General features: G+C 45.3%; 1 protein-coding gene across 4 annotated transcripts in view; it reads right to left on the bottom strand.

Annotated features, from left to right (window-relative positions):
• Positions 1 to 13271, bottom strand: part of NOX4 (NADPH oxidase 4) — a 94964-nt gene that overhangs the window by 3949 nt on the left and 77744 nt on the right. For all 4 annotated transcript variants that reach the window (XM_081197388.1, XM_081197385.1, XM_081197386.1 and 1 more), the window contains 4 exons: positions 7527 to 7646; positions 6158 to 6266; positions 4925 to 4993; positions 3940 to 4040 (listed from right to left, as the gene is read on the bottom strand). In XM_081197388.1, coding sequence (XP_081053514.1) covers positions 3940 to 4040; positions 4925 to 4993; positions 6158 to 6266; positions 7527 to 7646 — 399 coding nt within the window. The remainder of the gene's footprint in view (positions 1 to 3939; positions 4041 to 4924; positions 4994 to 6157; positions 6267 to 7526; positions 7647 to 13271) is intronic.

The following is a 13271-nucleotide window of genomic DNA, read 5'->3' as shown; positions in this document are numbered from 1 at the left end:
GTGGCCAATAGCTTAGGTGGCTTTTAAAGGGGATTGGGCAAATCCACTGAGATGGGAACGGGTCAAGTGGCTTTTAGTTGACTCCAAGTTCAGAAGAAGGATGCAATTGAGCCCTAGTTACTATGAGGTCAACAGCAGAGAAAGGCATTAACAGTGGGCGTCCCAGAACCATCTTTTTTTTGCCATTGTTTGCAACAAAGCACTGTCTGAGCTTGGTCTTTGCTCTGGCCCCCCAGGGCTGCTCTTATATTCCCATGCAGGGTCTATGTGTGCTTCTAGGAACAGACAATTTAGCAGCCCTCTGTCATTGCCGCTCTAAGCTGGAAGTGGGAGACCAACTCTGCTTCCAGACTTCTAGAGTGCCAATAACATCAGAGGCAGCCATGATGCCCTTAATAATAATAATAATAATAATAATAATAATAATAATAATAATTTACCATTTATACCCCACTCATCTGGCTAAGTTTCCACTCTCGATGGCTACCAATCGAGTGCTAAAAACAATACAGCATTAAATATTAAAAACTTCCCTAAACAGGGCTGCCTTCAGATCTCTTTTAAAGATAGGATAGCTGCTTATTTCTTTCACATCTGAAGGGAGGGTGTTCCACAGGGTGGACGCCACTACTGAGAAGGCCCTCTGTCTGGTTCCCTGTAACCTCACTTCTCGCAATGAGGGAACCGCCAGAAGGCCCTCGGCACTAGATAATAATAATAATAATAATAATAATAATAATAATAATAATAATAAATTTTATTTATATCCCGCCCTCCCCAGCCGAAGACGGGCTCAGGGCGGCTGACAACAATCAAATAATCAGTCAAATAATCACACAATCTAAAAATATTTCATTATAAAAATTAATTAAATCAAATTGATGGCAACCAATTAAGCAAAGTTCTGAACAGGTTGCCAGAGGAGGGAGTCAGGCTGCGCCCTGACCAAAAGCGCAGTGTCCAGGCTGAACGATGGGGGTGGAGACGCTCCTTCAGGTATACAGGACCAAGGCCGTTTAGGGCTTTAAAGGCCATACATTCTGTGGACCACCGGGATTAAATTTGCGGCATGTAATGCCCTAAGAAAGAATATTATGAAAATGATGTACAGGTGGTACATGACCCCAGTCAAGCTCTCAAAAATATATCATTTGCCCAATAACAAATGTGAGAAATGTAAAGAAATTGAAGGTACATTCTTTCACCTTTGGTGGACGTGCCCAAGGATTAAGGCTTTCTGGGAAATGATATATAATGAACTGAAAAAGGTATTTAAATATACTTTCCCGAAGAAACCAGAGGCCTTCCTCCTAGGCATTGTTGGCCAATCGGTGTTAAAGAAGGATAGAATTTTCTTTATGTACGCTACAGCAGCAGCAAGAATTCTCATCGCAAAGCATTGGAAGACACAAGACCTACCCACCTTGGAAGAATGGCAGATGCAACTAATAGACTATATGGAGATGGCGGAAATGACTGGCAGAATCCGAGACCAGGGAGAAGAGTCGGTGGAAGAAGATTGGAGGAAATTTAAAATTTATTTGCAGAAACATTGTAAAATTTTTGAATGTTGATGACATTGAAATGAATTGAAGGGGCTCTAGCAACAAGGCAAAAAGTATGAGGGGATTAATAATAGATAAACTAATAGAATATGAATTTGCTGAACTAAATTTAAAAGGGATACAAAAATGGGAGACATGAGGAAGTCAGGAAAATAAGTTAACTAAAGTGGAGAGATTAAGAAAGAGGGAAATTTTGTTTTTCTTTTATATGTGTTTTTTCTTCTTTCTTCTTTTTTGTGTTTAATGTTTGTATTTTTGTATTTTGTATTTTTGTATTCTTGCATTTTGTATCTGTTTTGCTTTTGTTTTTTGTTTTTTCTAAACATTTCTACTGATAAAACCTAATAAAATATTATATAAAAGAATAAAATAAAGGCCATACATTCTGGACTAAAAAAAAGTCCCATCATCCCAGCCAGCATGGCCGTCGGTGAGGTCATGTGGGAGCTCTAGTCCACAGGATGCTACTCTGTTGCATACAGGTAAGCAGCCCCTTTTTCTACAGCCCTAAATGTTGAAGGTGGATGATTTCCATTGAGACCATGGTGTGGGGTGCAAGGCTTTCAATATGGCACCCGTCCCTTGCTACAATCTCAATCCTTACTGCCCACCTGCCCAACCCGGAAGGAGGAGAGGGAAAGACAGGGATCGTGTTATTTGGAAAGGAAAGTGTTAAAGCAGTTGATTCCTAGAGAGCAGAGATGGGCTGCAGAGAAAGTGCTAGTACAAGCTATACAGGTCACAAAGGGCCAAACAACCTACTGAACAGCTGTGCAAGGGAACATTTGCCCTTAGAGAATTGTGCCGCTGTTCCATTGTATTGAAACAAGTTGGATTTTCTAAGTTTTAGGGGCAGGAAGGGAAGCTGAACAGTAAGAAGACGGAAGGGAGGGCATTTTGACCACAGCACCATGCAGATACGCTGTAAAAGTGAGTGATCAAAATGGCTTTTCTACAGTAAAAACTCAGTTTAGAAGCAGCGGCTATCTTCAGAATTCTCAGAATTTTCATTAAGGCAAAAGTATTTCTTGAAAAGAAAAATAGTACTTTTTCTTTCTTTCTTCAGTATATTATTATTATTATTATTATTATTATTATTATTATTATTATTCCACCCTTCATCATTAAGATCTCAGGGCACTTCACAGAATAAAGTACAGGATAAAAACAAGTAAATAATTATAAAACAAAACAGCAAAACAATATCCCCCCTTCACACAGACACACTTAAAAGGCTGTAGAATATTAACCAGCCAAAGACCTGGTTGAAGAGGAATCTCTTTGCCTGGTGCCTAAAAATATATAAGGAAGGTGCCAGATGATCTTCACCTGGGGAGAGCATTCCACAAACAGGGTGCCACCACAGAGAAGGCCCGTTCTTGTGTTGCCACCCTCCGGACCTCTCATGGAGGAGGCATGTGAAGAAGGGCCTCAGATTATGAATGCAGAGTCCGGGGTGGTTTATATGGGGAGAAGGGATGTGGGTGGCTCTGTGGTCTAAACCGCTGAGACTCTTGAGCTTGCTGATCAGAAGGTCGGTGGTTCAAATCCCTGCGACGGGGTGAGCTCCTGTTTCTCTGTCCCAGCTCCTGCCAACCTAGCAGTTTGAAAGCACGCCAGCGCAAGTAGATAAATAGGTACCACTGCGGTGGGAAGGTAAATGCATTGTGTGCTCTGGCACTCATCACGGTCCTTCGTGTGCCAGTAGCGGTTTAGTCATGCTGGCCACAAGACCCGGAAAGCTGTCTGTGGACAAATGCCGGCTCCCTCGGCCTGAAAGCGAGATGAGCGCCGCAACCCCAGAGTCACCTTTGACTGGACGTAACTATCCAGGGGTCCTTTACCTTTGACCTTTTATGTGGGGAGAGGCAGTCCTTGATGTGTTGCAGTCCTGAGCTGTTAAAATAGAGGACAGCACTGTTTGCCAGGGGAAATATGGCCAGATCGCTTAGCAGTCCTCCGGTGCAAGCCCTACTGAAATCAATGGGAGCCTTGTGCAGGGGATATTCCCAGTGCAATGCACCCTAAAATGATTTGGGACAAACCATCTGGCAGCGCAGAACCAATCTATATTGCCAGACAAGGCATTTCAATATGGAAGAATGGAGCAAGACACCAAATCTCTGTGCATGTTATGAAAATGTATAAAGCTCCCACCGTCCTCAGCAGTTCTCCGGAAGACGAACTGTTCCGATTGTGGAAACTGACAGTCCTTTTGTTAAGGCCCCATTTCTCAGATGCGACAGATTTGATAACGCCAAACCATCAGGCGCTTGGGCGCATTAAGTCATTTCCATACAAATACAGTTTATTAAACTTGCCCAATTCCCTTTCTCCGAGATACTGCGGGAGCCGGGTTAGGAATCTCACTTACTGTCGGTTGCACTTGGCGATTTCATTAAACAGGAGTTTCCAGCGAGGCCGACCAATCAAAAGTCGGCGGTTCAGCACTTGGTATTTCTCGCCAATTATTTTCTGCAAGAAACAAGACATCCCCTTTGGTGCGCCTCGCATGACGGCTGCAAATCAATCACCGGCCACTTTGCACGTCAGCCTTGTGCATATAAGAGCAGCCTGGTAGGCAGCTCGATCCATTGCAAGCGCCTGCACTGGCACGGCTGGATTTGCAAGTGTGCATCTGTGCATGCGAAAGGATTGCTGTGGGAAGTCTACAGGGTACCAGCGCCCCTGTGCCCTGGCAGGGCCTACTGCAGAAACCTGCCCTGGGACCCACCCTCTGGCCCCATAATGGAATAAGAATCTAACACTTTTATGAATTTCAATAGGGACAAATATAAGGTTCGACACTCAGGCAGGAAGAACCAGTTGCACAGTTATAAGATGGGGGACACCTGGCTTGCCAGAAGTGCATGTGAAAAGGATCTAGGGGTCTTAGTGGGCCACAGGCTTAACATGAGTCAACAGTGTGATGCAGCAGCAAACATAGCTAATGCTATTCTAGACTGCATCAACAGAGCTCTAGTGTCCAGATCAAGGGAATTAAAAGTACCACTCTATTCTGCCTTGGTCAGACGACAGCTGGAATACTGTGTCCAGTTCTTGGCACCACAATTTAAGGAGGATACTAGCAAGCTGGAAGGTGTTCAGAGGAGGGCGACCAAGATGATCAAGGGTCTGGAAACCAAGCCGGATGAGGAACGGTTGCAGGATTTCCATTAGCAGACCATTCATTTTTGGACAGAGCGAAATGTGGTGTTAGTGATGGGTTGGGCTGGGAAATCTCGTCTCCCCAGTAGCAACGGATTATCCACAGTGCTCTAGCCCTGTGGCAAGAGTCTCTTTTATGACCAGCTTACTTTCCAGTTATCTCCCCAAGGCCCCTCTGCAGCTGGGCATACCTGCATCCCATCTGTTCGACTGAGGTACAGTTGAATGTTTACAAAGTCTGGTCGATTTTCTTGCCAGAGCTGAAACAGGAAGAAAAAGGAGTAAAGTGTTTGTGCGGAGGGGAGACATTAAGTGAACTTGCGCATTTCCTCTTAAGCAGAAACAAAGATTCTCTTGCCAAATCCCAGACAGAGACAAATATTTAACCCATCGTGTCTCTGTGCCACATACTGGGTGGTATTCAGCTAAGCTGGGCCAAAACGCCCTTGGACATTAAAGGTAAAGGGACCCCTGACCATTAGGTCCAGTCACGGACGACTCTGGGGTTGCGGCGCTCATCTCGCTTTACTGGCCGAGGGAGCCGGCGTACAGCTTCCAGGTCATGTGGCCAGCATGACTAAGCCGCTTCTGGTGAACCAGAGCAGCACACGGAAATGCCGTTTACCTTCCCACCAGAGCGGTACCTATTTATCTACTTGCACTTTGACGTGCTTTTGAACTGCTAGGTTGGCAGGAGCTGGGACCAAGCAACGGGAGCTCACCCCGTCTCAGGGATTCGAACCGCCGACCTTCTGATCGGCAAGTCCTAGGCTCAGTGGTTTAACCCACAGCGCCACCCGCGTCCCAGTTTAAGTTTAAATTCAAAGATTCATTGAAATCTCATAAATGATAATGATGAATATGATGATAAGGATAGTGACAGTACAGTGGTAGCTCAGTTTTCAAATGTCTCAGAAGCCAAACATTTCGAAAGCCGAACGCCAAAAACCCGGAAGTAAATGCTTCCATTTTCAAACATGCCTCAGAAGTTGAACGGCTTACACAGAGTCTCGCCCCCCCTTTTCTCCATTGCCTTTGCAGCCAGCCCTTTGCGCCTCAGTTTTCGAACGTTTTGGAAGTCGAATGGTCTTCCAGAATGGATTTCGTTCGAAAAACCAAGGTACCACTGAATTTTTTGTCCAAGTGTGTATGTGTGCATACACACATGCATGAACACACACCCTGTGCATGTGTGTATGTGTACACAGGAACTAAGCATGTTATGCATGTTGCTGTGTACACACACACACTGCAAACCACCAGTGTCTGCATAGCTTTTCAAAATACATGCTTAATTGCCAAGTGTCACCCAAATTCAATACCCAACACTCAGCAGGCTACCCCAAGAAAAAGCGTTCTTTCAAAGACAGGGTTGAGGTTTCCTTCAAAACCAAGTCCAGGGAAATATTTTTTATTCCTCTTACCTTGTTATGCAGCTCGCAAAGCAGATCAGCAAACCAGCGGAACGACGCAATGTCCCTGCACACCCATACGAAGTAAAGCCTTCTGAGCTTGTAGTGTTCCCAGCCGTCACTTTTATGCAAAGGCCACGTTTCAGGGAGGAAGGAAGAAATTGCTATTTCAGAAAGCTGCACCAGCTTTGAGAGGCATTGTGTTTATGGCACACAGTTTGAGTTGCTGCAGTTCAACCAGAGGATGGGCAGAACTAATATGGACAGCTCTGCATCTCGAATGGGACTTCCTTTCCTGACTCACCTGTGCATGCAGGAGACAGAGGCTATCTATTGCAATGTTATGGGAAGCAGCCACTGATTATGAGGTTCGCTGCCAAGGAACGGCAGACCAGAAACCGCAAGGCAGTTGGGTTCTTGAGAGTGGCAGAACCAAAGTAGATGCAACAACAGTTGTGCATGACCATTCCATGTTCTCCTCCTCTCTTCCCTTCCCTCCATCCCCCTCTCTTTCACACTCTCTTCAAACTCGGGAGGTACCGATTGGCCATCAACTTGGATGGCTTTAAAAGAGGACAAACTGATGGAGGGAGAGGACTATTGATGGCTGTTCTCTGCCCTTCACAGTTGATGGCATCAATGCTTCTGAATACCACATGCCGGAAACCACAGGAGGGAAAAGTTTACAGGCTTCGATTTGACTTAGGGGAGAGGGAGTACCTATGTTGAGGGAAATGTCGTGCTGCGAGAAGTGAGGTTACAGGCAACCAGACAGAGGGCCTTCTCAGTGGTGGCACCCACCCTGTGGAACGCCCTCCCGTCAGATGTCAAGGAAATAAACAACTACCTGACTTTTAGAAGACATCTGAAGGCAGCCCTATTTAGGGAAGTTTTTAATGTTTAATAGGTATTTTAATAGGTATTGTTTAATAGGTATTTTTATATTCTGTTGGAAGCCAACCAGGGTATATTATTATTATTATTATTGCTGTTGTTATTGTTATTATTATTATTAATAATAATGTTTGTTGCTTTATTGCATTTTTAATATTCTGTTGGGAGCCGCCCAGAGTGGCTGGGGAAACCCAGACAGATGGGCAGGGTTTAAATAATAAATTATTATAATTATTATTCCTTCTGTAGCAGTTTGTTCACCTTTGGTCCCCACCTTGCACTCAGCTCTCACCTGTGGCTCCTTTGCACCTTCTGCACTGCCCCTCCTGAAAAGCCCTGTTTTGTTTTGTTTTAAAAAACCCTAACTCATAGTTTTGAAATTCTAGAGACAACCCCGTTGTTAGGGGACGTATCTAGGGGGGAAATTCTAGTAACTCTTGCAGCAGGTGGGATAGAGGAAGGCTTTAGTGCAATGAGGCTTACATACAGCAGGGTGTTGAGGATCGACGCAAACGGAGTCACCCCGATTCCTCCAGCCACACAGAGGCTAACCTCGTAATGGAAACACTCCTCAAAAGGACTTCCGAAGGGACCGTCCACATACAGCCTGCAGAAGGATGAGAAAAACACGGTTTTGAAAATTAACACCATCATCATCCTGTTCAAAAGAGATCATAATATGGGAAACATATCTGGCACCAATACTGCCAGTTTTTAGGCGCCAGGCAAAGGCATTTGTGTTTGCCCAGGTTTGGGGTTTTTAGAATGCATTGCACTATGATTGGTGATCCATATTCGGTGGTCCTCTTTTGTGGGGTGGGATAGGATCCCCCCATTTAATTCCTGCTTTGGTTGGATGAGCTCCTTTAGAGATTTCTATGTTAATTCTATGTACCTGGTTTTATAAAAGGCTGGAGAGCTGGTTGATATTTTACAACTTTGAGACTTTTTGGGGGAGGAGAAAGCAATGAATCAACACAATAAACAGCAACAACAAGGGTACATTCCAATTATGATGTGGTTTAAATGAAATCTTTTCTAACACCTTGTGTCCAGAGCAGTTTGACAGTCAATCCCTCTCCCCAGGGAACTCTGGGAATTGTAGTTCTGGGAGGGGAATAGGAAGCTTCTCATTGCTCTCAGCACCCTTAAGAAACCAGACCTCCCAGAATTCTTTGGGGGGGAAGCCATGACTGTTTATAAAGTGGCATGATATTTTTTTTAAATGCACAGCATGAATGCGGCCTCAATGAGACCAGAGCCTCTTCTGTTCTGTCACATGCTTTGGGGACATTTAAGACCAGCTGATGCCCTACTTGCCTGGCCACTGTCTCTCCAGAATGGTGCATAACATTGGAAGGTATATGGGAATCTTGGGTGTGAGCTAAGGAAATCTCTGCTCCATCTCCAACATTGTGACAGATGATGCTTTCAGGATGGGAAAGGTCTGCTATGAAGGTAGAAGGTGGGTAGTTATTTTTTGACACCCAGTAGGTTCCGTAGGCTTCCTGCATCACTTCCACCAAAGCGTGATTGTCTCATTATTCCTATTTTACTTTTACTTCTGCTGGCTCCAGCTTTACTACAAACTAATGGAGTGTACAAATTGTTTCCTTTGAACGTCTTCTTTCAAGGCAAAGGAGAGCCTGCAGAACTTTCTACTCATTGGTAGGTTTTCCTTCTTTTATAGATCTCAGCGACTTTAAGGTACGATGTCTAACTTATAGCGAAGAGACCTGCATAAAACCCACTTGAATCAATTTGCTTCAGACTTTATTTTCATATGCATGGGTGAATTATATTTTACTGCTCTTTTAAAAAAAGATGTTTATTTCTTTTCTCCAGGGAAGAAGCAGTCTCAGAGGCAAAGGCAGCAAATTCCTCATCCGGGGTGAAAAAACGCACCCTTTTCGCCCAAGGAGTTTATAATCTCCTTTTATTTCTTTTGGACAGAATTGGGTCTGTTTGTAAGATGTTCTGCTTGCTTTTTAATTTGCAAGAGGAAAATAAGGACTTCAGAAATCAGTCGTCAGGACTAAAAAGAAAAGCAAAAAGCTCTTTAGGGATTTCTCTCTTTTTGTTTGTTTCCTGTAGAGATAAATAAATGTGTAACACCACTGCATTTATAGCAGGGTTGAAGAGCCTGTGGCCCCCTAGGTGTTGGTGAAAAGGGCTGGTTTTCAACATTGTGTGATATATCAACAGCTATACTTCGTGATATACCGATATATCACAATATCTAAAATAAGAATGGAGCTATGTTGAGGCATTGGCTGGCTTCATGGTTGTTCATTATGATTTTTGTGTGCGCGCACACACACACACACATAATGATTCGCCATATATGCCAGGCCAGGTCAAAAAAATATGAAACTGATATCACAATAAGGGCTTCAAACCGTTTTTGGATGATATATCGTTCAGCCCTAACACATGTCATGATTCATGATATATTGCAATATATTACTTTAAACCATGGGTAGGCAAACTATGGCTTGTGGTCAGATCTGGCCCAATCGCCTTCTCAATCCGGCCCGCAGATGGTCCGGGAATCAGTGTGTTTTCACATGAGTAGAATGTGCCCTTTTTTATAAAATGCATCTCTGGGTTATTTGTGGGGCCTGTCTGGTGTTTTTACATGAGTAGAATGTGTCCTTTTATTTAAAATGCATCTTTGAGTTATTTGTGGGGCATAGGAATTTGTTCATATTTTTTTCCTTCAAAATATAGTCTCCCCCCCCCCCAAGGTCTGAGGGACAGTAGACTGGCCCCCTGCTGAAAAAGTCTGCTGACCCCTGCTTTAAACAGCCATGTCTTTCCGTAAAGTATCTTGGGATTGGTTGTTTCTTAAGGGTTCCCAGAGTTGTGAGGAGATCTCTATTGCCCTCCCTCTTCAAAGGGAACTCTGGAAGCTGTAGATTTGTGTAGGGAATAGGGGTCAACCATGAGCTGTCAGCACTCTTAGCAAACTACAGTTCCCAGAGTTCTTTGGAAGGAAGCCACGGCTGTTTAAAGTGGTATGGGCCACTTTAGACCCTTCCCTACTTCTGTTGCCTACTTCTGTTGCCAGTATTTGCTGCACTATTCAACCGCCTTCCTCCAAAATAAATTGGGAGATGTTTGGCATTAGCCAAACGTCAGCGCTGCTTCTGTTGCTTCTGAGATCCACAACCCAAAGTTCAAGGCTCCATTAGCCCGAGGATGCTTTGTCCCGTACATTTCATTTTCTAACAAGCCAAGGTCAGCCCAGAGGCCAGCTTGCAATGATTACTGCTCGGGTGAAGGATGATTCCTTCCTCCAGCTCCACAGAAAGCCAGGCAGACTTTTTCTTCTCCTTCTTTACTTGGAGATATTGTAGCTGGTGACCTAAGCTTCAGGTCGGCTGCTATTGCGCCACAAACTGGGCCTCGCTGTGTGCCTGGAGGCAGAAGACTGCGCCTGAGTAGACTGTTTGTTTTATCTCGTCACTGAGCAAAAGACTCAGGTCGGCAATTAGTGTAGAGTTCAAGCCACCCTGTCGAAGGCAGAGAAGGAGAGGAGCTGGAAAAGGCCACCGCTAAGTGGTCAGGGTTGCAGAGCGCTGTCCGTAAGACAGGCCTGACAACTTGAAGCCCACTAGCCATTTCATGAAGGCCTATTCAAGGGCTTGGAAGATCTTCCAGCTTTTGCTGCCTGGCAAGAAGGACAGATGAAGGTGGTGGTGGTTACTGAGAACCTAGATGCCCTGGCTGGCCATAATGAATGGGCAACAGGCCATGCTTAGAATCATAGAACTGTCGAGTTGGAAGGGAACCCAAGGGCCATCTAGTTCAAGCCCCTGCAATTGTGCTGGTCCCGGGGGGTTACCATGCAGCGTGGTCCGAGTCCAGTCTGAGGTCGAGGGTGTGGTATGGGGGCTGTCTGTCAAGGCTGAAGCTGGGTCCAAGGCAGGGAATTGGATGAGGTCAGGAACTCTGGCAGAAGAGCAGGACAGGGTGCAGGCAGGAACAGGTTACCAATAATGTTGCTCCCGCAACCTGGGACTGGGGCTGGCTGGCTTTTATCTGCCCTGAGGCATAGGGCGGCCCCGGTCCGCAGGTGACTCGCCTCTCCTGGCCTGGAGGCGAGCACTCCTCCTGCAAGAACTTAGTTCCCTCCGCCTCTCTGCTCCTGAGGATCTGGCACAGGTAAGGACCCTTCAGGTTCAAGCCCCAGCCCCGGCTCAGCCAGTCCTGGAGGCGGGGACTCCTGTGCAGGCTGGGATTCCTCAGGTTCAGCCTCTGAATCCGATTCCCAGGCCATCACACCAATGCAGGAATCGCAGCTAAGGCATCCATGGCAGATGACCATCCAACCTCTGCTTCAAAACCTCCAAGGAAGAAGAGTCCACAACCTGTTCCACTGTCAAACATCTCTTAATGTCAGAACGTTCCTCCTGATGTTTCGTCAGAATCTCCTTTCCTGTACCTTGAAGCCATCGGTTTGAGTCCTACCCCTCCAGAACAGGAGATCACAAATTGTGAGGACTACTTTAACAGCAGGTTCTGGAGTGTGCACCAGCAATGACAGAGTCTGAACCTGAGAACATAAGGAGAGGCTACCAGAATAGGTCAACAACCCATCTAGTCCAGCATCCTTTTCACACAGTGGCCAACCAGATGCCTGTGTGAGCCAGTGTGGTGTAGTGGTTAAGAGCGGTAGACTCGTAATCTGGTGAACCGGGTTTGCTTCCCTGCTCCTCCACATGCAGCTGCTGGGTGACCTTGGGCCAGTCACACTTCTTTGAAGTCTCTCAGCCTCACTCACCTCACAGAGTGTTTGTTGTGGGGGAGGAAGGGAAAGGAGAATGTTAGCCGCTTTGAGACTTCTTTGGGCAGTGATAAAGCAGGATATCAAATCCAAACTCCTCCTTCTCCTCCTGTGGGAAACCTGCAAGCAGTATTCGAATGCAACAGAGCTCTCCCCTACTGTGGCTTTCAAAAACCGAAATTCAGTAGCATTGTTGCCTCCAACTATGGTGGCAGAGCACAGTCTAGTACCTAGCTCTGTCGTCCATGAATTTACCTAATTTTCTTTTGAAGCCATCTAGGTGGGTGGCCAACACTACCTCCTGTGGGCACGAGTTGCATAGTTTAAGGACTTCCTTTGATATGCTCTGAATCCTCCAACATTTCGCTTCATTGGATGTCCACAGGTTGGAGTGTAATGAGAGAGGAGGAAAAGCAAAGGAGCCCATGGAAGCCCTCTCCCCACTCTTCCCCATAACATTAGAAAATGGTCCTCAGCTTCATGGAGCAGACACATAGGAAGTTCAGGTCATTGGTCTATCAAGGTGAGTACTGTTTACACAGGCTGACAGGGACTCTTCAGAGTTTCTTCCAGCCCTACATAGTGATGCCAGGGATTGATTTACGGACCTTCTGTTTGCAGAGCAGATGGTCTATCATTCAGCTGAGGTCTTTGTGCATACATTTTGGCTCAAGGTACTCTGTAAATGATGTGATGTCCTTAAATGGCACCAAGGAAGAAAGAAAGAAAGAAAGAAAGAAAGAAAGAAAGAAAGAAAGAAAGAGAAGAAGAGAAAGAAGTGAGAGAAGGAAAGAAGGAAAGAAGAAAAGAAGGAAAGAGAAAAGAAGGAAGGAGAAAAGAAGGAAGGAAGGAAGGAAGGAAGGAAGGAAGGAAGGAAGGAAGGAAGGAGAACAAGAAGGAGAGAGAGAAGAGAGAGAAGGATGGAAGGAAAGAGAAAAGAAGAAAGAAAGAAAGAAAGAAAGAAAGAAAGAAAGAAAGAAAGAAGAAAGAAAGAAAGAAAGAAAGAGAAGGAAGGAAGGAAAATGCAAAAGAAAGATAAAGAGAGAGAATAAGAAAGAAGAGAGAGAAGAAGAGAGGGAAGGAAGGAAGGTTGTACTCTGTGCTATACGGCATACTTCAATTTTCTTCTTTTTTTAAAGTAGCAGCCCAAAATAAAAATATTGGGAGGAATTCTGTATTGCTACCAACAGGCCTATAGCCTGACACCTCACTCTACTGATACCCGCAATGCAAAAACAGAACAGAACAGAACAAAACCCCATCCCTTTCATCCTGACAGCTTCTGCGCTTTTTGGTCTCAGCACAAAGCAGCTCCAGCTAGCTGGTTAGACACCACTTGCAATAGCTTTGGCACCTAATTTCATTGGCTGCTGCTGCTGTTCTGTGGCTGCTAGCCACATTCCCCAGCTGCTAGCTGTCCAGCTATTCTGCAGCGCACCTGAT

Source organism: Podarcis bocagei (assembly GCF_964188305.1).
Source record: "Podarcis bocagei genome assembly, chromosome: 6".
NCBI classification, from domain to species: Eukaryota; Metazoa; Chordata; class Lepidosauria; order Squamata; family Lacertidae; genus Podarcis; species Podarcis bocagei.
Note: the sequence above shows the minus strand (reverse complement) of the source record. Positions and strands in the feature narration are given on the sequence as shown.